Consider the following 23,857-nt stretch of genomic DNA (forward strand, 5'->3'; position numbering starts at 1 on the left):
TGCTCCATCCTCAGTTGTCCCAGGTTGGAGCTCAATTCTCCTAGGGAGGTGTTGATTTGCTCCCAATAGTTTTGTGGAGAAAAATGCATCCTTTGAGGCATCTCAGGGATTTCATGATGAGAAATTTTCTCATGCTCTTGTTGAGGTCCATGAGTGGGCTTTCTTGTTTGCTCCATTCTATTCTTAGTGATGGGCTTTTGAGATGAATCTCTCCATCTCCCATGACTCGGAGGTGGAAGCAATTGCCTTCCCTTTCCTCTTTCTAGAGATTTCTCCGGCCTTAGGTGCTATAAATGGTTATGGAAAAACAAAAAGTAATACTTTTATCACACCAAACTTAGAAGGTTTGCTTGTCCTCGAGCAAAAGAAGAAAGAGGGAAGTAGAAGAAGAAGAAAATGGAAGAGATGGAGAGGTGTGTTTATGATGTGTGGAAATGAAGGAGGGATGAGGGGTATTTGGGGAAGGGTGTTATGGGAAGGTGTGAAGAAGAGAGAGAGAGAGAGTTGAGGTAGGTGGGGATCCTGTGGGGTCCACAGATCCTGAGGTGTCAAGGATTTCTCATCCCTGCACCATTTTGGTGTGTAAACACCCCTTGGAGTGCCAATCCTGTCGTTAAACGCCAGTCTGGTGCCCTTTTCTGGCGTTGAATGCCCATAATGGTGCCAGACTGGGCGTTTAACGCCCATTCTGCTACCCTTACTAGCGTTTAAATGCCAGTAAGCTCATCCTCCAGGGTGTGCTGTTTTCAATGCTGTTTTTTATTTTAGCTTTTATTTTTGTGACTCCACATGATCATCATCCTAAAGAAAACATAAAATAACAATAGAGATTTAACATAGATAAGTAAAAATTGGGTTGCCTCCCAACAAGCGCTTCTTTAATGTCAATAGCTTGACAGTGGGCTCTCATGGAGCCTCACAGATACTCAGAGCATGATGATGGCCTCCCAACACCAAACTTAGTTTGAATGTGGGGGCTCTGTTTGACTCTGCATTGAGAGAAGCTTATCATGCTTCATCTCCATATGTACACAAGGAAATTCTTTAGCTTAAAACACAAGGTATTCCTCATTCACTTGAAAAACCAACTCTCCTCTGTCAACATCAATCACAGCTTTTGCTGTGGCTAGGAAGGGTCTGCCAAGGATGATGGATTCATCCTTATTCTTCCCAGTGTCCAGGATTATGAAGTCAGCAGGGATGTAAAGGCCTTCAACCTTTACCAAGACATCCTCTACAAGTCCATAAGCCTGTTTTCTTGAATTGTCTGCCATCTCTAGTGAGATTCTTGCAGCTTGCACCTCAAGGATCCCTAGTTTCTCCATTACAGAGAGGGGCATGAGGTTTATACTTGACCCAAGGTCACATAGAGCCTTCTTAAAGGTCATGGTGCCTATGGTACAAGGTATTGAGAACTTTCCAGGATCCTGTTTCTTCTGAGGTAATTTCAGTTGAACCAGATCATTTAGTTCATTGATGAGCAGTGGTGGTTCATCCTCCCAAGTCTCATTACCAAATAACTTGGCATTCAGCTTCATGATTGCTCCTAGATACTGAGCAACTTGCTCTTCAACAATGTCTTCATCCTCGTCAGAGGAAGAATACTCATCAGAGCTCATGAATGGCAACAGTAAGTTCAGTGGAATCTCTATGGTCTCTATATGAGCCTCAGATTCCTTTGGTTCCTCAAAGGAGAATTTCTTTTCATTCAGAGGACATCCCATGAGGTTTTTCTCACCGGGAATCACATCGTCCTTACTTTCTCCAGGTTCGGCCATGTTAGTCATGGTTTTGGCCTTGCACTCTCTCTTGGGATTTTCTTCTGTATTGCTTGGGAGAGTGCTAGGAGGAGTTTCAGTAATTTTCTTACTCAGCTGACCCACTTGTGCCTCCAAATTTCTAATAGAGGATCTTATTTCAATCATGAAACTGAAAGTGGTCTTAGATAGATCAGAGACTATAGTTGCTAAGTCAGAGTGGCTCTGCTTAGAATTCTCTGTCTGTTGCTGAGGAGATGATGGAAAAGGTTTGCTATTGCCAAACCTGTTTCTTCCACCATTATTATTATTGAAGCCTTGATTAGGCTTCTGTTGATCCTTCCATGAGAGATTAGGATGATTCCTCCATGAAGGATTGTAGGTGTTTCCATAGGATTCTCCCATGTAATTCACCTCTGCCATTGCAGGATTCTCAGGGTCATAGGCTTCTTCTTCAGAAGAAGCCTCTTTAGTATTGCCTGATGCAGCTTGCATTCCAGACAGACTCTGAGAAATCATATTGACTTGCTGAGTCAATATTTTATTCTGAGCCAGTATGGCATTCAGAGTATCAATCTCCAAAACTCCTTTCTTCTGAGTTGTCCCATTATTCACAGGATTTCTTTCATAAGTGTACATGAATTGGTTATTTGCAACCATTTCAATGAGTTCCTGGGCTTCTTCAGGCATCTTTTTCAGATGAAGAGATCCTCCAGCAGAGTTGTCCAATGACATCTTGGACAGTTCAGACAGATCATCATAGAATATGCATATGATACTCCATTCTGAAAGCATGCCAAAAGGACACCTTCTGATCAACTACTTGTATCTTTCCCAAGCTTCATAGAGGGATTCGCCTTCCTTCTGTCTGAAGGTCTGGACTTCCACTCTAAGCTTACTCAATTTTTGAGGTGGAAAGAACTTTGCCAAGAAGGCATTGACCAGTTTTTCCCAAGAGTTCAGGCTTTCTTTAGGTTGTGAGTCCAACCATGTCCTAGCTCTGTCTCTTACAGCAAAAGGGAAGAGCATAAGTCTGTAGACCTCAGGGTCAACCCCATTAGTCTTAACAGTGTCACAGATTTGTAAGAATTCAGCTAAAAACTGATGAGGATCTTCCAATAGAAGTCCATGATACTTGCAATTCCGCTGCATTAGAGAAACTAATTGAGGCTTAACCTCAAAATTGTTTACTTCAATTGCAGGAATTGAGATGCTTCTTCCACAGAAGTCAGAAGAGGGTGCAATAAAGTCACCAAGCATCTTCCTTGCATTGTTGGCATTGTTGTTATTTTCGGCTGCCATGTCTTCTTCTTTTTCAAAAATTTCTGTTAGGTCCTCTCCAGAGAGTTGTGCTTTAGCTTCTTTTAGCTTCCTCTTCAAGGTCCTTTCAGGTTCAGGATCAGCTTCAACAAGAATGCCTTTATCCTTGTTCCTGCTCATATAAAAGAGAAGAGAACAAGAAAGTATGGAATCCTCTATATCACAGTATAGAGATTCCTTAAGGTGTCAGAGAAAAACAAGAATAGAAGGATGAGGTAGGTAGATAAGAATTCGAACATATGAAGAGAGAGAGAGAGTTCGAATTGCTAATTGAAGAGGAGTGTTAGTCCTTAAATAGAAAGGGGTGAGAAGGGGAAAATTTTTCGAAAACAATTTTTTTTTAAATAAAACTAAAAATTTTAAAATAATTAAAAAGGATTTTGAAAAAGTGGTTGATGGTTTTTCGAAGATTAAGAGTGAGAAAGAGGTTAGGTTATTTTGAAAAAGATTTTGAAATTAGCAGTCAGCAAGATATGATTGAAAATTAATTTGAAAAAGATGTGATTGAGAAGATATGATTGAGAAGATATGATTGAAAAATAATTTAAAAAGATTTGATTTTGAAAAAGATATGATTTGAAAAAGATATGATTTGAAAATGATTTGATTTTGAAAAATTATGAAGATGTGAAAAAGATTTGAATTAAAAACTAACTTACCTCTTTTGGGCGTTTAACGCCCAGCCAGGTACCCTGGCTGGCATTTAAACGCCAGTTTTCCTTCCTCACTGGGCGTTTTGAACGCCCAGCTTTTTCTCTGTAATTTCTCTGCTGTATGTTCTGAATATTCAATTCTTTGTATTATTGACTTGAAAAGACATAATTTTGAAATTTTTTTTTTGAATTTTTAATAATGAGAGGGAAAAATAACAAAATGAAACTAATTATAAAAAACTAAGATCAAATAAACAATGCATGCAAGAACACGTTGAATGTCAAGATAAACATCAACATATATTTTTAAGAAAAGAAAGACATGCAAGACACCAAACTTAGAAATTTTCATATTAGAGACACTAACAAATTGAGAATGTATATGAGAAACAACAATAGACACAAAACAAGAGAATTTAAAGATCAGACCCAAGAAAATCATCAAGAACAACTTAAAGATCAATGAAGAACATAATGCATATATTTTTTTTTCAAAAATTTTTAAGATAATTTAAAGTTATACAATTGACACCAAACTTAAAATTTGACACTAGACTCAAACAAGAAGCACAAAATTTTTGGTTTTTATGATTTTATGAAATTTTTTGTATTTTTCAAAAATGAATTAGGAAAAGAAAATAAAAGAAATTCAAAATTTTTAATAAGAATACTAGGAATCATGCAATGTTAGTCTAAAGCTTCAGTCTAAAAAGATTAGACATGGCTAGCCAAGCTTTAGCAAGACATTACATACAACAGCCAAATTGATGGGAATCAATTAGCTCCTGTGATGATAAAAGCATCATCTGAAACTCTAGAATTCATTCTTAAAAATTCTGAAGAACATAAAATAATTTATTTTTTTGAAATTTTTTTTTTCGAAAATAAAAAGCTTAAAATTAAAATAAAATTACCTAATCTGAGCAACAAGATGAACCGTCAGTTGTCCAAACTCGAACAATCCCCGGCAACGGCGCCAAAAACTTGGTGCACGAAATTGTGATCTCAATGGCGCCAACAACTTGGTACGCACAATTGTAATCTCAACTCTTTTTCACAACTTCGCACAACTAACCAGCAAATGCACTGGGTCGTCCAAGTAATACCTTACGTGAGTAAGGGTCGATCCCACGGAGATTGTTAGCTTGAAGCAAGCTATGGTCATCCTTGTAAATCTTAGTCAGGCAAATTCAAATGGTTATGAGGTTTTGATAATTAAAATATAAATAAAATATAAAATAAAATAGAGATACTTATGTAATTCATTGGTGGAAATTTTAGATAAGCGTCTGGAGGTGCTTTGTTGCTTCTAAACTTCTACTTTCCTACTGCCTTCTTCCAACCATGTGTTACCTCCTTCCATGGCAAGCTGTATGATCCTCTCGGATGAAAACAAATCCATATGCGCTGTCACCACACGGCTAATCATCTGTCGGTTCCCGCTAGCGTCGGAATAAGACCATTGTCTTTTTGCATACTGTCACTTGTGCCCCACATTCGCAGGTTTGAAACTCGTCACAGTCATCCCTTCCTGGATCCTACTCGGAATACCACAGACAAGGTTTAGACTTTCCAGATCCCAGGAATGGCTGCCAATAATTCTAGCCTATACCACGAAGGTTCTAATCTTAGATTAGAAACCCAAGAGATACGCACTCAAGCTATTGCAGATAGAACGGACGTGGTTGTCAGGCACGCGCTCATAGGTGAGAATGATGATGAGTGTCACAGATCATCACATTCATCAAGTTGAAGTGCGAGTGGATATCTTAGAGAAGAAGTAGGCATGAATTGAAGAGAAAAACAATAGTACTTGTATTAATTCTTGAAGAACAGCAGAACTCCACACCTTAATCTATGGGGTGTAGAAACTCCACCGTAGAAAATACATAAAAACAAGGTCTAGGCATGGCCAAATGGCCAACCTCCAAATGTGAACATACAAGTTCCAAAGATCAAAGATAGATCCCAGATGAAAATACACTAGTAAAAGGTCCTATTTATAATGAACTAGTAACCTAGGATTTACAAAAATAAGTAAATGATGCAGAAATCCATTTTCGGGGCCCACTTGGTGTGTGCTTGGGCTGAGCATTGAACCTTTCACGTGCATAGGCTTTTCTTGGAGTTAAACGCTAGCTCTGGTGCCAGTTTGGGCATTTAACTCCAGCTTTTATGCCAGTTCTGGCGTTTAACGCCAGAAAAGGGTAGAAAGTTGGCGTTTAAACGCCAGTTTGCGTTATCAAAACTCAGGAAAAGTATGGACTATTATATATTGCTGGAAAACCCAAGATGTCTACTTTCCAACGCAATTGAGAGCGCACCAATTGGGCTTCTGTATCTCAATAAAATTCATTTCGAGTGCAGGAGGGTCAGAATCCAACAACATCTGCAGTCCTTTTTCAGCCTCTGAATCAGATTTTTGCTCAGGTCCCTCAATTTCAGCCAGAAAATACCTGAAATCATAGAAAAATACACAAACTCATAGTAAAGTCCAGAAATATGAATTTTGCATAAAAAGTAATAAAAATATACTAAAAACTAACTAAAACATACTAAAAACTATGTAAAAATAGTGCCAAAAAGCGTATAAATTATCCGCTCATCAAAAAGTTTACCTAAGCTTGGTTTCTGTCAGATCGGGGGAGAGGATAGAATTGTTTTCAACTTCTGAAAAGCTGTTTCGCACTCTGGGTTCCATTTTAACTTTTGTTGCTTCTTGAGAATGTTGAAAAAGTATTGTGAATGTGTGGATATTGCTGGTAAGAACCGAGATAATGCGGCTAGTCTGCCGTTCAGTTGTTGGACCTCCTTAGTTGTCCGAGGACTCCTCATGTTGATAATTGCTTCACATTTCTCGGGGTTGGCTTTGATGCCTCTGGAGATGAGCATGAAGCCAAGGAATTTGCCTCCTTTCACCCCAAAAGCGCATTTCTCGGGATTGAGCCTCATATTGTACTGCCTTACTTGTTTGAATATTTCCTCCAAGTCGGCCTCGTGGTTGTGGACTTGTTTTGACTTGACGACCATGTCATCAACATAGACCTCGAGGTTCCTTCCGATTTTCTTATTGAAGACCTTGTCCATCAGTCGTTGATATGTGGCACCTGCGTTCTTAAATCCAAAAGGCATAACCTTATAGCAATAATTTTCGAGTTCAGTGATAAAAGTTGTTTTATCCTCGTCTTCAGGATGCATTAGAATTTGGTTATATCCAGAGTATGCATCGAGAAACCTTAGAATATCGTATCCTGATGCATTATCCACCAGTTTGTCTATGCACGGGAGGGGATAAGCGTCTTTGGGACACGCTTTGTTTAAGTTAGTGAAATCTACACACATTCGCCATTTACCTAAGGCTTTCCTTACCATAACCACATTGAAGAGCCAAGTTGTAAATCGCAATTCCTTTATGAATCCTGCTTGTAGGAGCTTTTGGGTCTCTTCGAGGCATGCTACTCTTTTCTCATCCCCCATGTTTCGTTTCTTTTGTGATACAGGTCGAACTTTAAGGTCAATTTGTAGTTTGTAGCATATAAGGCTCGGGTCAATGCCGGGCATGTCTGCTGCCGTCCATGTGAAAAGGTCGGCATTGTTTCTGAGTAGGTTGATGATTCGTTGTTTAGCTCTTGAAAAGAGAGAACGACTTATGTAAGTGCAATGATTGTTATTATCGTCTATTGTTACCTTCTCTAGGTCATCTGTTGGGGCGGGCCTGTCTTGGAGATCTCCTCTTGGATCAAGCTCAGCCGCATTCGAGACATTTGCCACATTGTAGGTTTCCTTTTGAGGTTTTGTCTTCTGGTCGGTTTCTGATCTTATCTCCAGGCTCTCATTGTAGCATTGTCGAGCTTCGATCTGGTCAGAATGTATAGTAGCTATCTGGTTGTCTTGTACCTGAAACTTGACACATAGATGAACAGTGGATACAATAGCGCCAAAAGAATTTAGAAAAGGTCTACCAAGGATGATATTGTAAGGGCTAGTGCAGTCAACCACTAGGAATTGTACGTCTTTTGTTTTACTTAAGGGGTGGTTGCCCATGGTTATTTTCAACCATATACTGCCGAGGATAAATACTCGCTCCCCTGAGAATCCCACAAGTTCTCCCAAGGATGGTAGCATTGTTTGCTCACTGAGTTTCATTTTCTTGAAAGTAGAGTAGAAAAGGACGTTTGCACTGCTGCCGGGGTCGAGTAGGACTTTCTTCACCAGGAGATTTCCTGCCTGGATAGTCTAAGTTGGCGGTTCTTGCTTAGTAGTCGGACTGTTTGAAAGATATGTGGGGTGTCTATGGTGCGCAGGCGGTAGCCTCGCCTGTCCTGTAGACCATTAGCATTGCTCGATAATTTTGTTTTCTTGCCGAATTTGTTTGTCCACCACTCGCGAACCCCCTAGAGATGCTATTAATAATTCCTCTTGTCGGTGGAGGTTGAAATCTGGTTTTCTCTGAGATATTCGGGGTTTTTTCTTGTTGAAGGTCGTTCGTGTTCTGCGTAGTTGGCCTTATCCTGCCACATATGTACTTGTCCAGGTGTCCTTGTCTGGCCAATCTTTCTAGTAGATCTTTGGCGATCACGCATTCATCGGTTGTGTGACTGTACTTTTGGTGGAAGGCGCAGTGTTTCGACTTGTCGACGTGCCTCTGGTCTTGGTATAAACCGGCTCTGCTCGGCGGCTTTATTAGCTTGTTGTGTAATATCTCCTTAATGATGTCTTCTCTTTTGGTATTGAACCTAGTGTATGAATCGAACTTCAGAGTTAGCTTGAAGGGTTTTTTAGAATCCTTGTTATAAGGCTTGTCTTCTTCCTTTCTGAATGGTTGTCTTTCATTCCTCCGAGTTTCGCGTAGTTCTTCTATTTCGATCTGTCCGGTTGCTTTGTCCCAGAACTCTTCCAATGTCATCGATTTTGCAACAGCGATAGCTTCCTGGAATTTCCCAAGTCGGAGGCCACTCTATATCTTGATGGCATGCAATTGCACCTCTGGATTGAGGTCAGGGATCTCCATGGCCACTGTTGTGAAGCGTGTCATATAGTCTTTCAAGCTCTCGTGCTGCCCTTGCTTTATCGTGCTGAGATAATCTGAGTCTCGCACATAGATTTTAGATGCTACAAAATGATTGATGAATAGTTTGGCAAACTCATCGAAACTGGTTAAGGAACCTGCAGGCAAATTAGAAAACCATAATAGGGCAGCTCTATCTAAAAAGGTTGGGAAGGATCGGCACAAAATGGGATCGGAGTCGCTATTAAAGAACATCATAGAGTCAAATTTTGTGACATGAACTTTAGGATCTCCGATCCTTTTGTATGGTGCCAAAGTCATAGGGAGTGTAAAATTTTTAGGCATTTTGAAACTCATTATTTCTTCAGAGAAAGGATTAGTTCGTCGTCCCCTGTTTTTGGGGGGTGTTTTCCCTGTCTTTGCATTAGACTCTGACTGATGTTCCTCGTGTTGATCAGCATTCATCTTCTTGTTGACATTCTTCCTCTCGCCATTGTCCTGCAGCGTGGCTAACAGCTCGGCCATCCCCTGATTTTCTGCAAGCAGAACAGCGTTGACGGCCATGAGGTCGGCATTGGTTCGATGGGGTTGTTGAGTATCTGACTAGTCCGTCATGCTTCAACTTTTGAAAGAAATAGAGAGAGTACAAGGCGGATATGAAAGTTAAAAATGAGGTGGGACCCACGGTGGGCGCCAAATGTTCCGTGCGGAATATACTTCCGAGGTATAGCTCGAGTGATGATGAATCAGCAGCTCGAAAGCGTTCTTCCTGGAACCGTTGACCTCGGCGTGGAACCTGCAAAAGGAACTCCGATACTCAAGTCAGTAAGGTGTGCATTAAATGTAAGAGCAAAAATAAAAGAAAGTATCACAGAGACGAGACTGTTATTGCTTTGTTTGATCGGGAATCTCTTAAGTTGTATTTTTCTCCTCTCCCCTGACGAGGTTTACTCGCCCATTTAAATAGATAGCGTGCTAGGGAATATTCGTTAACTAAACATTCGAGTGGTGCTCGATTTTTTAGGAATTGCGAATAAGGATCAGTTTACGTGCTTGAGTGGTACGAGATTCTCGACGTACGTAGAGTATTTGTTTGGAGATTTTGACTCGTTCTCGATTGTTACTTTTGTTAGCCTAAGATATTGGTATGGTACACAAATATTATGTTAATCAAATATTATGTCTCTTAACAATTTATAATTCTTTATAGAGAATATTTTTTTAAAAAATATAAATCTTGTACTTCTTTTAATCGGGGTGTGTCGTTTGACCGCTTTTTAATTTGTATATGGAAATTAAGTTGGTGCTAGACTCGGTTATGAGAAGGAGAGGGGCTTCACATGAATGTGGTGTCAGGCAGTAATGGAAATCGGACCGTGCGAGATCTCAATACCTACACGGACGGTCCGAGTACTAGCAACCAAAACGAACGGTCCGTTTTGTATAGTGTTGGACACTTGTCACGCAGAGGCCACTTCCCAAAGGGTACCCTGAATTATTATTGTTAGGAAGTGAATTATTAATATTTAGAAAATAAATTTTAAAATGTAAAATGAATTATTATTTTTTTTATACAACGTTTTTTTTTTTATGTTTAAATAATAGTAAATAAATAATTAATATTACAAATTATAATTTTAGATATTAAAAAAATTTGAGTACTAGATCATAAGCTTGAGTACTAATTTTTAGCTATCATACCAAGCATGGAAGAAAGAGAGAAACAAAAAATTAGAAGAAAGAAGTCATTGAAGAAGGAGAAGAAGATGCGGGTTGCTCTGATCCAGCATTCACACACTTTTATATAAAGTCACAAACAACTCAGACCCTGCGATTAGGTTTAGTTCATTCAAAAAAAATTATAAATTATTCAAATCGCACCCTGCGATTTCATAACCCATTTCACAAAAAAATTACACATTACTAACTACACAGAGGGTCCGATTTCCATCTTCTAAAAATTCAAAATCTCACCAATTTCAAATCGGACCCTACGATTTGTTGAGCCAAACTTAAATTCAAAGAACTCGCACGGTCCGAGTTCTTCAACCTAACACTCACAAAAAAGCTGTCCCACATATTAGTCTAATACTCCAATATTCCATATCTGGAAAAGACATGTACAAACCTTTCATATCGAAAAAATTTAGCCTCGTTTGACTCCGGGAAAAGTTTTTCCTTCCGTTAAAAAAAATTTGAAAATGGGTATTTACTCTTTTTTAAAAATACCGGAATGGGTATTCTCGTATTTCAGTTGTGAACCCGCCTCTGTCTCAATTCTGGGGACACCGCTCACCAACTCAACACAGAGCATCTAGAAACCCTCACAGTCACAGACTCACAGGCATCTCTCTTCTCTTCTCTCTCTTTCTAGCTGAAGCTCTTGACTAAGGTTGTTTTTTTACCTCTAATATTCGTTTCTTTCTTTGTGTAATCCCTTTAATTTTCAATTTGCTTCGGATAGTCTTGAATTATTTACATATATAATATGAGTTACAGCATTGGGTTATGTTTTGTTTATGAGCTAATTTTATTGTAGTTTATCCAAAAAGAAAAAAGAAAAGAAGAGAACTTGTTTCACTGGTCAAACCTCGTGATCATTTTGCATGTCATTTATTGTGATTATTTTTTTCAGTATTGATTAATACTTTTTATTTCATTTTCATAGGTTTTCTGGATTGCTTCATTGTGGCTGAAATTTGTTTCTGATGATGAAACAGCCAATTATTTTTTTTCTTAAATATTATCGGAACTGCATCGATTGTTTGAATCTATGTAATTTGGGTGCTGATTTTGTCACTTTAATTTCTGTTATATTTGTTAGCTCTTTTATGCCCTTTTCTATGCTTTTTTAAGTTTCACTGTAATATAAAGGTTGTTTACCATTGTACCAAAAAAGGTAGTTTATGTTTCTGAGTTGAAAATCTTTCAAAGCACCTTTCATAAATTGCAAGGGCTGCAAATCTTGGTTTTGTTTTGTTTTGGCACATTCTATTTAGCAATTTGTAAATTTATTTGTGTCCACTATGTTCAATAACAACTAAATCTTACCCCCGCTATATTAGGTCATCTAATTGTGATCATTTTGAAAGCCTTTGTTTATAGTTCTAATGCTTTTTATATAAGAAATGATATCTATCCATTTCTAACTCGTCATGAGGCAAGAATATTGTGATACTTTTTGTGCCAGTTTTTGTCATCCTTATTTCTATAACTTCCATTTCAATTAATTATGTCGCTTACCTTGTCACAGGTTCTCCCTAGGGTCTTACACGATTGTTGAAGAACACGCTAAAAGGTACATTATCTGTTAGGGAATATTATTGTCAACCCTGCTATTAATGGAGTCTTTGGTTCTTCGACTCCATGAAATCTCAGCTGTAAAATTTGGCAACTTCAAACTCAAATCTGGCATCTCGTCACCAATCTACATAGATCTCCGTCTTGTTATATCTTACCCTTCTGTCCTCCGGCAAATTTCTCAGACCTTGGTTTCCTCAGTCTCTTCTACTTCATTTGACTTTGTCTGTGGTGTTCCTTACACTGCTCTTCCTATTGCCACTTGTGTATCAGTAACTCAAAATATCCCTATGGTCATGCGCCGCAAGGAAATCAAAGACTATGGAACTTCTAAAGCCATCGAAGGTGATTTTACACCCGGCCATAGTTGCTTGATAGTTGAGGATTTAGTTACTAGTGGCACTTCGGTTTTGGAAACTGCTGCACCACTGCGTGCTGCAGGGTTGAAGGTCAGTGATGCTGTTGTATTGATTGATAGAGAGCAAGGTGGGAGAGCGAATTTGGAAAGCAATGGAATCAAGCTGCATTCAATTATTAAATTGACAGAAATGGTGAAGATTTTGAGCGAAAAGGGGAAGCTTGACAAAGAAATGGTAAGGATTGTTATGAGGTTCTTAGAGGAGAATCAGAATGTTGCTGCTTTGACAACTCAAGCTAAGCTAAAGAAGTTGTCATTTTTGGAGAGGGCTAAGTTGTCGAAAAATCCAACAGGAAAGAGGTTGTTCGAGATAATGGCTGAGAAAGAGAGTAATCTGTGTTTGGCTGCTGATGTTGGAACTACAGCTGAATTGCTTGAAATTGCTGAAAAGGTGAAAACTTCTTTCATCTGCAAAAGCCACCCCACCAATTTTTACATTATGGAAGGTTTCATTTGCTTAGGTCATTAGCTTTCAGATTCCTTTTATTTAAAAAGAAAAAATATATTTTTAATTAGTCCATGACAATTAATTTCATCTCTTATATACAACACAAATGTTCGGTCTTTGTATTACTATGATTAGTCAGATTATAGTGAGAAGTTTGCCCTTGATAAATAAAATATGATACCCTGTTTGGCTGTGTTCATTTTTCTTTATTTATTTTGTTCACATCAGGTTGGGCCTGAGATATGCTTGCTGAAAACTCATGTGGATATATTACCTGATTTTACTCCTGATTTCGGTTCTAAACTTCGCACGGTATAGTACTACTACATAAGCTAAGATTTCCCTTCAGTATAGCAGAAACTTTTGCACCATCATTCTTCTTACATGATTGTAGGCATCATGTTCAATAGAATCTTTTACATTTCTGGTCTAATTGTCTCTAACTATGCTTTTTGCTGTCGAAGATTGCAGAAAAGCATAACTTCTTAATCTTCGAGGACCGTAAATTTGCTGACATTGGTAACACAGTGACAATGCAGTATGAAGGGTAAGACTTTATGCTCCCACCTATTTTTTATTCTTTCAAGTTTCCTTTCATCCATTTCTTCTTTAGTTTGACATGTTTCGGCTCTGCTTTCTACAGAGGGATCTTTCGGATACTGGATTGGGCCGATATAGTAAATGCACACATCATCTCTGGTCCTGGAATCGTGGATGGACTGAAATTAAAGGTCTATAATACTAGTTGTGACATTATCTTGAATGTAGCTGGACCTAAATTGCTTGACTAACATGCCTCTTGAACCATAATAAGGGTTTGCCTCGTGGAAGGGGTCTGTTGCTGCTTGCCGAGATGAGTTCAGCTGGTAACCTTGCTAAGGGAGATTATACCACTTTTGCAGTTAAAATTGCTGAGGATCATTCTGACTTTGTTATCGGCTTCATATCAGTTGATCCAGCATCATGGCCTGGTGCACCAATAAATCCCTCTTTCATTCATGCAACTCCTGGAGTTCAAATGGTGACTGGTGGTGATGCTTTAGGGCAGCAATATAACACTCCATATTCTGTGAGTTTCTGCATCTTGCTATAGCAGAAAATAGCCGTGAATGAAAACTTGGTGCCTGTCTTGTTTGTGAAGACGTTTTCTATTTTCACTATTTTCTTTACAAAATCTTGAAAACAGAAAACGTCTTCACAAACCAAATAGACCCATAAATATAAATAGGAAAGAAAGGAGGGGGAGGGTGAATACTAAATACTTGTCACACTTACAAGTAGTTAGGATTGTACTCCAAGTTGCTCCAACCTATACTATATTGAACTCAATTGACCTGTGTTGTTTAAATATAGTATTGGTAACTAGACATCATCGAATTCAGTTTGGAATAAATGGTCAAACTTGAAAGAATTATTTATATCCAATGCTAATATCTAGTTATTACCTTTATGATGGAAAATAAAGGGCAATAATGCAAACATCTTCGTTTACTTCCCTTGGAAAGTGGCAGATATCATATACAACAACAAAGAAAATAAACAACGTAGCCTTATCCTGCCATAACTTGGGTTTCTTTTTTCTTTTGTTTATTTGCTCAAACTTGTTTGTTTGAGTTTCAAACCATCTTTATTTTCGTTTAAAGTATTATTTGTTCTGAGTTGATTTTAATATCATATTTTGCTCCTTCTAATATTGTGATGAAAACGCCTCTATGCAATATTTCTTTTTCTGATTCAATCTTGTGCTTTTCACTTCTGCATATTTGAGCTTACTGCAATTGAAAATTCTCCATATGGAATTTCAGGTTGTCCATGACAGGGGTAGTGACATTATCATAGTGGGCCGCGGGATAATCAAGTCAGGTAATCCAGCTGAAACGGCTCGCAACTACCGACTTCAAGGATGGAATGCATATTTGGCCAAGTGCAGCTGAGGACCCTATATTATGAGGAAATTTTGTTTCTGCACGCTATTTTTGGCCAACAATTAGGATACATTCTAGGAAATAAGACTTCCATTGATGAGAAACAAATAAAAGGCTTTCATAAAATACTCTCGGAATAAAAAATGAGGTTTTCATTCTGTATAAATGTTAAAAAAGTAGAAGCAGCACTTGGGGGGAGTGGCTTTGTTTTCTGTTTCTTTGATAGAGACGTTACATTTGTGGTTCTGCAGCACATTCAACAACAACAACAAAGCCTTGTCTTTCTAGGTGGGGTCAGCTACATGAATCAAACGACGCTATTGAGCTCTGTCATGTATCATGTCTACAGAGAGACCGTTTATATGTAGATCTCGTTTGACCACCTCATGGATGGTCTTCTTAAGTCTTTCTCTGCCTTTCACCCATTGTCCATCTTCCATCTCATCTATTCTCTTGACTGGGTATTCTGTCGATTTTTTTCTTATATGTCTAAACCACCTGAAACGCAATTCAACCATTTTTCTACAATAGGTGCTACTCCAACTCTCTGTCTTATATCTTCGTTCCTTATTTTATCCAATCGTATATGACCACTCATCCATCTCAACATCTTTATTTCTGCAACACATTATTTTATCTTTTTCTTACTAGTGAAACAGGACTAGGAAAATATATTCACCCTCTTTAGTTTAGCTATTCAAATCTCAAGACCCAACTATCTAATGGTGGCTAAGTACTTCGTTATAGTATCTCATGTTATTATCAAACAACAAAACTAAAAAATGACATGTTTAGTTTTAGAGCACACAACCAAGCATTGATAATTACAAAAAGAGATTGTTTTAACTAGAAACAGTTGAATCCAATCAAGCAATCAATATGCCTAACAAGAACGTTTGTTCAGCTTCTCTTAACCATTGACTACTATAGATGAAAAAAAAAACATAGACAGAGCAGGCTAAGGTTCTACATCTCTATTGGCAATTATCATAGTGATCGTACATTACACCATTACTTCTTGTTCATGTATTTGATACAAGGATTAGCAAAAGAGTGTTTGCCCCCAAAATGACATGACAAAACAAAATACATGACCAGAATATTCATCACTATAAGAAATACGCTGCGCTACAAACTACTTCACTCTAATACCATTGCTGCTAGGACACAATCTCTCTAATCAGTCACTGTTCTTTCCAGATCCTACCGGTAACCCTTAGCTTTAATTCTTTCCTGTCGCCGCCGGAGAAGAATAGAGCCATATTCCGCTGAATTATGAGACCGTCAAAACTGTCACGAACCTTGCGATGGCTGTCCCTAATGCTTCTAGGAACACCCTGCCAAATCATCTTCCTCCCATTTCCACCCACTTCTAGACTGTAGCTATAATTCTTTGCCTCATTATCATCACCCATAAATCGCAAAAAGGCTATGTAGACAGGAGCCATTCCTAGCTGAAAAGCTTCAAAGTGTAGACAAAAATACTGACCAAAGCAGCTGAAAACCTATAAACCAATGTGAAATCTATGAATCAGCTAAACCCCAAATTTGACGAATGCCACAATTAAGTGCATAACTGGCCCTTGTACAGACTGCGGCAACATTTGCAACTTGCACACTAATTGTTGATTACAGCTTTAAAAATACAATTCAGCTTTTGAAATGTTTCATTATTGAGAAGTCTAGTGAAAACATTTTTGTTATTAATTAAATAAAAGCCTAATCAGTTTGCATAAATTCTATATTTCCATAATTTCTTTGCTGTAACGAAAATTAGCATGTTTGGTTCTGCTTAATTATAGGAGGAATTTAATTTTTTATCATTGCAAAAATGCTCCATGAAATATATCTATTATAAGATTTTTTCACAAAAAATAACGTAAATTCAAACACGCATCCATTCAAATTTCAAACATGCACTTAAATAACACAATCTACTGTCTAGTGAATTTCCTGAGAAAATAAGAAGGTAGTTCGGCAAAACAATACCGTGAGCATCCATGTGGCATTTTCAACCTCTTGTGGATTTGATTTGACATAACGATGGTTAAAAGTGCTACCATTGTGCATGTCCACTTTGTGATCATCTTTCAAATGGGCCACTAAGTAGGGTATATCACCCATAGCTGAGCATTCTGAACCAGCATATGGACAGTTATATGGTCTATATGCACACTGGGATTCGTGTTTCAGCTTGCTATAATATGGATAGATACCAATACACCCAAAACCTTGATATTTACAAGGAAGTTCCAAAGATGCAGCCACCTTCTCTAGTGCTAAACATCTGATATTGCCAAGTTCATGCCTACAAGTAGGGCACCGATTGTGGACCCTTGGTTTGCAACCTGAGCATATCGTGTGGCCATTTGAACACTGCAACAATAGTATGAATATAAGTTTCCTAATTTCTGAATTGAAAATACTTTGCTATATAAGACGATATTCAATTTAAATCTTCGGTAAAGCCAACAAATAAATAAACTAAACAAGTTATATATAGCAACGGTATAGTGTTCTTGCTAGGAGAAATATCAAATCTTCTGAAAATTGGATCATATACGCAAGATCACAGAATTAATATTGATCTTGAATAAGAAAACTAGCACCTCAACACTTAGCTTTTCCTTGTGACATACCTAACAAGTGTAAGAATCCCAAGTTTTTCTTTGTTTTTTCTTAATGCAATCTTATTGATTAGCAGCAACACCATTATTTCCTACTTAATTGCCAGATTGCACAATGACTCCCACAACTTTTTATAATACTATCACTTGCTTTCTCATCAACCCAGAGAACAACAATAAAACATCACAAATACATAAACAACCTGATGGATTGGAGGGTACATTGCATTCAGGCATACAGGACACTCTAAAAGCTCACGAACACTGCTTGAAACAGTCCCATTAGGTTTGAGAGAAGTTAGGGCAGGATCATTTACTAATTCACTAACATCTGTTGCCTCCTCATTTTGAGGGGGATCAACTTCAGTTTTGGTCCTTATATCGTCAAAGAATGGATTACTTGATGCCATGCTATTAAAAGCAATCTGCAACAGCCCTGTGAGTAGTAATTCAAAAAGAGAAAAATTTTAGAACCAACCAGGAAGGGAGTAACCAAATTCAATACATAACTGATTTTCCTTTTTTTCACCACAGTTGAACATAATTAATTAGGTATTACATGCATACCTTATGCACATCTCCTCAATTACAACCAATGAATTATACAAGTAAACACTCATATTGCCCCAAAAATTTCCAAAATGGACACTTTGCTCCATAACAAATTTTTATTACTCTAGAAGTCCCTCAGAATTTGTTAGGGACTTCCACAGTAATGAAAGTTTGTTGGGGACCAAAGTATTTGATCTGAAATTCATTGGGAACCAATTTTGGGTGTTTACTCTAATTACACCTCTCTAGTCAAAGAATGAATTCTGCCTTTATATGGCAAATGTTCCTACATTGAGACTTGAGAGTATCAAATATGCATGGTGTTCATCTAATTTGATTTTAAAACCAATTTACATAGCACACAGTCATTGTATGCTTAACAAATTACAAATGTTTGATAGCTAAGTTTATGAAAGAAAACAAATTACAACAAACATCCAAAAGCATGAGCATTTGTCATTCAAACATTTCAATGATTTGATTCTAAAATCCAATTTTATATTGACCAACAGGAATGCTTAGTTCTTTTCCAACAAAAGGTAATCAACTGTTCGACTTATAATGAGAGATAAGGACACTTTCAACCATAAAAAGACATGAAGATGATTGATCATTGACATTTCAAAAACTAAAAAGTTAAGGCCTTAATCTCAGTTCCGGCCAAAAGGGATTCCTCCACTTACTCAACCTATATTCCCAGCCTCGGTTTCTACGTTTGCTTATCAAGTAGATAAACAACAGCGGCCACAACAAAAGCCTTTTCCAGCCCCTGCGAGATATTAGGGATGGATGCATGGATCAAACACTACTAGTTCTCTGTGTTTTCTCCAATCTGTCTACTACTATGATTCAAGATAGGCATGGAGATAGACCAAAGAAACAAATGCAATCTGAGTTATTATGAAACATTATCACATGGTTTGATTCATTCTACCAATCCCACCTAGTTGGAAGAAAAGGGCTTCGCTGCTGAAAAAGCAGAGATCACATTTCAAACCTTGAAAAGAACAAACTGTTCCATACATTTCCAAATGCCACACAATTAAAACCCTAAACCTTGAAAACAATAAATAAAAGCACAATTGATTCAAGGCAAAACCTTCCACAGATCTACAACAAACACTTAAAAAAGAACCCCAACAAGAATAACAGGAATCCCTAATCTTAATCAAAACGTGTCAACAGGAACGGCCTAACAACAAAACTTAACGGAAAAACAGAGATGAAGAAAGGAATACCTGAAATGACTGAATGATCAGAAGCTCATTACAGAGAGGAATAAAAGGAATGGAAAATTCAAAATAAGAAAGAGGGTTTAATTTACCGAAAACAAAAAGGGAAAGAATGATGTTATTGTTACGGGTGGGTGAGGGGGGAGAGGGTTCACACAACAAACTAATAAATGAAAAGGAGTCACGAGTGCGCGTATGCAGATGCAACAAGAATTTTCAAATTAAAGGGAATGAGAGAGAGTGAGAGGAGCGTATAGAGGAAGAGAGAGAGAGAGAGTTCTCGATTCGATGGAAATGGCAAAGGGATTCAAACTGAGTTGATCTGTATCATGCACCTTAGATGGCAAGGTGCATCACATACTTCCTCGTCTAACACACTCAATTAATGCCTTAATGGCCATATTCAATTTATTTATTTCATAAATAAATAAAATTTATTTTATGAACAAACTCCAACAACCATTCATACTCGGCTTAATGTTCGATTATTGTTCGGTGAATCATTTTGGTCGTCGTATGTTTACGAGTCAAGATCATAGACAATAAAATTGATTTGGTCAAATTATTAGATTATTGGATTAGTCATAGAATCAACTCAACCAAAATTAATTGAAAAAACAGTCTTGTTATATATATAAATTTTTTTAACAAGCTTGACAAAGAGCAGGGAAGGCGAGGTCTCAGGTGTAGACGTGCAGTTGAGATTCAGGAACGGGTGGTAGATTTGGAAAATATATCCTCTCAATTTTTTTTTTTAACAACAAGTGTAATTATTCGTGCGATATATGTGCTATGTACGTGATAAGATTGAATAAAATATCAAAATGATAATTAAATAAAAACAGAAAAATAGTATTATAAAATTTATAAAAAACAATAATAAATAAAAAAGATCTCTAATAAAATTTTCATTAAAAATTTAAATTGTAAACAAATAAAAAAATTAGAATCAGAGGAGCTTTGAACATTGCATTCCAATTGTCCATCACAGTTGGGATCTTAGTGGCAAATATACTCAACTACTTCTTCGCAAATATCAAAGGTGGATGGGATGAAAGCTTAGCTTGGGTGGTGCAATGTCTCTGCACTCATCATCATAATCGGATCATTAGTCCTTCCAGACACACCCAACTCCATGATCAAGCGTGGAGAACACGAAAAGGCCAGGCAACAACTGAGGAAGGTTCACGACGTGAAAGACATTGATGAAGAGTTCAACGATCTTATTGCCGCAAGTGAGGAATCGAAGAAGGTGGAACACCCTTGGAGAAACCTGCTGCAGCTCAAGTACAGGTCTCACCTCACAATGGCAATCATGATTCCATTCCTCCAGCAATTCACGGGCATTATTGTCATCATGTTTTATGCGCCTTTGTTGTTCGGCTTCATTGGCTTCAAGGACAACTCTGCTCTCGTATCAGCCGTCATCACGGACGTCGTAAATGTGGCTGCCACCGTTGTGTCTATCTATGGGGTTGACAAGTGGGGTAGGAGAGCCCTTTTTCTAGAAGGCGGAAACCGGTGATTTGCCCGTGTGGTATGCTATTGTGGTGATGATGTTTATTTGCATATATTTCTAATATATTATAATCTATTCAACGAATGAGATCAGACCCCACATTTTAAACGTTTTTGCCTGAGTATTTGTCTCTAGCAAAAATACCAAAACAAAAAATTATTGTTACATTGGACGATTTTAATATGAAAAAAAAACGTTAAGGAAAAAGATATTTTCCTAAATTAGTATAATTATGCATTATTACTTAAATGCTAATTATAGTATAAGTATAATAAAGATATTTTTATAAAATAAACTTAGAAGAGAAAATGTGCATTCATTTTGGCAAGAAAATGGATTCATGAGGAATCGACACCTCACTTTTATTAGTTGGGGAAAATCCAGTTTTAGTATATTAAGTAGATAGATATGTTTAGGTAATTAAAGTGATGATAGACACCTTTAAGTTACTCAAATTAACAAAAATGTGAGGAACTTACAAAGACGAGTTAATAACTAGAAAATCAACTAATAGCTAAATTTTTATAATATTTTGGGTAAAGTATATTTTTTGTCCTTAAAATTTGGCAAAAGTTTTAAAAATATCCCTAAGTTTTATTTTGTTTCAATTTTGTCCCAAAAGTTTTCTATTTGCATCAAATATACCCTAAACTGCTAAATTTTCAAAAAATTTAAGACTAATCTAACAATAATATATGAAAATTATGTTTGATTTGCTTGTGTTGAGAGTTGTTCTTATGATATTGTTGTTGAATTGATCTTAAATTTTTTGAAAAATTAGCTGTCAAGGATATATTTAATGCAAATCGAAAACTTTTGGAACAAAATTGAAACAAAGTAAAACTTAGGGATATTTTTGAAACTTTTATCAAACTTCAGGGACAAAAAATATACTTTACCCTAATATTTTTTATTATTCTTATAGTTATCATTTTCTTTTTTCCTTCTTTTTAAAAATTATTATTCTTTCATTACAAACTTTGCCAATTTTAAATAATTTTTTTATAAAGTGATCCACGTTATTTTTTTTTATGATGAGAAAGATTTTCGAACAAATTGAGTAATGGACCCTTTGGTTGATTTGATTCCTAGTATAACCAAATTTAGTTTGTGTATTTTATTTTAAATTTTGAAACAGAAAAAATATACATAGAAAAATAAAAAGTAAATTTTTATATTTTTTTCTTAAATTTAAAAGAAAAAATACCCAAAATAAAAATAAAAAATATTTTTTTTAACTATTAGAGTGTTAGTAATTTAGTATCTTTTCTATTTAGATAACAATAAAAGGACAAATTTTATTAACATTAAAATTGATAGATTAAATTGATCAAAAAGTAAAAATTAGAGGAATAACAAGTGTAATTACCAATGCGATGCACGTGCGATACGCGTGCCATGCGCGTGTCATGCACGTAATAAGATTGAATAAAATATCAAAATGATAATTAAATAAAAACAGAAAAATAGTATTATAAAATTTATAAAAAACAATAATAAATAAAGAAAACCTCTAATAAAATTTTCATTAAAAATTTAAATTGTAAACAAATTAAAAAATTGGAATCAGAGGAGCTTTGAACATTGAGTTCCAATTGTCCATCACAGTTGGGATCCTAGTGGCGAATGTGCTCAACTACTTCTTCGCAAATATCAAAGGTGGATGGGGATGGAGGCTTAGCTTGGGTGGTACAATGGTCTCTGCACTCATCATCACAATCGGATCATTAGTCTTTCCAGACACACCCAACTCCATGATCAAGCGTGGAGAGCACGAAAAGGCCAGGCAACATTGATGAAGAGTTCAACGATCTTATTGCCGCAAGTGAGGAATCGAAGAAGATAGAACACCCTTGGAGGAACCTGCTGCAGCGCAAGTACATGCCTCACGTCACCATGGCAATCATGATTCCATTCCTCCAGCAATTCACGGGCATTATTGTCATCATGTTTTATGCGCCTGTGTTGTTCGGCTCCATTTGCTTCAAGGACAACTCTGTTCTCATGTCAGCCGTCATCACCGGTGTCGTAAATGTGGCTGCCACCGTTGTGTCTATCTATGGAGTTGACAAGTGGGGTAGGAGAGCCCTTTTTCTAGAAGGCAGAAACTAAATGATCATATGTCAGGCCGTAGTAGCTGCTGCTATTGGAGCCAAGTTCAGAATTGATGAAAACCTCGGTGATTTGCCAGTGTAGTATGCTATTGTGGTGATGATGTTTATTTGCATCTATGTCTAATTTCTTATAATCTATTCAACGAATGAGATCAAATTCCACATTTTAAACATTTTTGCCTGAGTATTTGTCTCTAGCAAAAATTCCAAAACAAAAAATTATTGTTACATTGGACGATTTTAATACGGAAAAAACGTTAAGAAAGATTCTAAATAAAAAATTACGTTGGGGACGGTTTCGATTTTGACCTTCAACATTAGGGACAAAACAATACTTATCCCTATAATAATAATAATAATAATAATAATAATAATAATAATAATAATAATAATAATAATAATAATAATAATAATAATATAATTATGTATTATTATTTAAATACTAATTATAGTATAAGTATAATAAAGATATTTTTATTAAATAAACTTAAAAGAGAAAATGTGGACTCATTTTGGCGGGAAAATGGATTCTTGAGGAATCGACACCTCACTTTTATTAGTTGGGGAAAAACTCAGTTTTAGTATATTAAGTAGATAGATATGCTTAGATAATTAAAGTGATGATAGACACCTTTAAGTTACTTAAATTAACAAAAAAGTGAGGAACTTACAAAAATCAGTTAATAACTAGAAAATCAACTAATAGCTAAATTTTTATATTATTTTTTATTATTCTTATGGTTATCATTTTTTTTCCTTCTTTTTCAAAATTATTATTCGTTCAATACGAACTTTGCCAATTTTAAATAATTTTTTTGTAAAGTGATCCACGTTATTTTATTTTTCTTGTTGATGAGAAAGGATTTCGAACAAATGGAGTAATGGTCCCCTTTGGTTGGTTTGATTCCTAGTATAACTAAATTTGGTTTCTATTTTTTATTTTAAATTTTGTAATTGAAAAAGTATACATAGAAAAATAAAATG

At 36.5% G+C, this 23,857-nt stretch overlaps 2 protein-coding genes and 1 pseudogene across 9 annotated transcripts; 2 read left to right on the forward strand and 1 right to left on the reverse strand.

Annotated features, from left to right (window-relative positions):
* LOC107613672 (uridine 5'-monophosphate synthase) lies at positions 10,945–15,481 on the forward strand. Of its 6 annotated transcripts, XM_021109781.1 has the most exons (10): positions 10,954–11,130; positions 11,407–11,513; positions 11,992–12,036; positions 12,312–12,847; positions 13,133–13,216; positions 13,369–13,451; positions 13,548–13,635; positions 13,719–13,973; positions 14,710–15,083; positions 15,457–15,481. In XM_021109781.1, exons 4-9 carry the CDS (start codon positions 12,329–12,331, stop codon positions 14,836–14,838), a joined length of 1,158 nt encoding a protein of 385 aa, XP_020965440.1. In that variant the 5' UTR covers positions 10,954–11,130; positions 11,407–11,513; positions 11,992–12,036; positions 12,312–12,328; the 3' UTR covers positions 14,839–15,083; positions 15,457–15,481. The 6 variants fall into 6 exon arrangements, with proteins under 6 accessions (XP_016171258.1, XP_016171257.1, XP_020965438.1 ...); XM_016315772.2 differs by having other exon boundaries at positions 10,945–11,130; positions 11,992–12,847; XM_021109780.1 differs by lacking the exon at positions 11,407–11,513.
* On the reverse strand, positions 15,705–19,626 carry LOC107613552 (E3 ubiquitin-protein ligase SINAT5). Of its 3 annotated transcripts, none has more exons than XM_021109782.1 (5): positions 19,247–19,611; positions 18,024–18,294; positions 17,660–17,892; positions 16,819–17,205; positions 15,705–16,334 (listed from the first exon to the last, which is right to left on the reverse strand). In XM_021109782.1, the coding sequence occupies exons 3-5, from the start codon at positions 17,864–17,866 to the stop codon at positions 16,014–16,016; spliced, it is 915 nt and encodes a 304-aa protein (XP_020965441.1). In that variant the 5' UTR covers positions 17,867–17,892; positions 18,024–18,294; positions 19,247–19,611; the 3' UTR covers positions 15,705–16,013. The 3 variants fall into 3 exon arrangements, with proteins under 3 accessions (XP_020965441.1, XP_016171093.1, XP_016171092.1); XM_016315607.2 differs by lacking the exon at positions 18,024–18,294 and adding an exon at positions 18,692–18,777; XM_016315606.2 differs by lacking the exon at positions 18,024–18,294 and having other exon boundaries at positions 19,247–19,626.
* On the forward strand, positions 20,376–22,985 carry LOC110265357 (annotated as a pseudogene).

The sequence above is a fragment of the Arachis ipaensis genome, chromosome B08 (genome assembly GCF_000816755.2).
Source record: "Arachis ipaensis cultivar K30076 chromosome B08, Araip1.1, whole genome shotgun sequence".
Taxonomy (NCBI): Eukaryota; Viridiplantae; Streptophyta; class Magnoliopsida; order Fabales; family Fabaceae; genus Arachis; species Arachis ipaensis.

Coding starts and splice junctions, on each gene's coding strand:
- LOC107613552 (XM_016315606.2), bottom strand. CDS start 17,866: ATGGCATCAAGTAATCCATTCTTTGACGATATAAGGACCAAAACTGAA. Junction 17,206..17,659: donor TGTACCCTCCAATCCATCAG/GTTGTTTATGTA, acceptor CTATTGTTGCAG/TGTTCAAATGGCCACACGAT. Junction 16,335..16,818: donor ATGCCACATGGATGCTCACG/GTATTGTTTTGC, acceptor ATTGGTTTATAG/GTTTTCAGCTGCTTTGGTCA.
- LOC107613672 (XM_016315772.2), top strand. CDS start 12,080: ATGGAGTCTTTGGTTCTTCGACTCCATGAAATCTCAGCTGTAAAATTT. Junction 13,452..13,547: donor GTGACAATGCAGTATGAAGG/GTAAGACTTTAT, acceptor TGCTTTCTACAG/AGGGATCTTTCGGATACTGG. Junction 13,636..13,718: donor TGGATGGACTGAAATTAAAG/GTCTATAATACT, acceptor AACCATAATAAG/GGTTTGCCTCGTGGAAGGGG.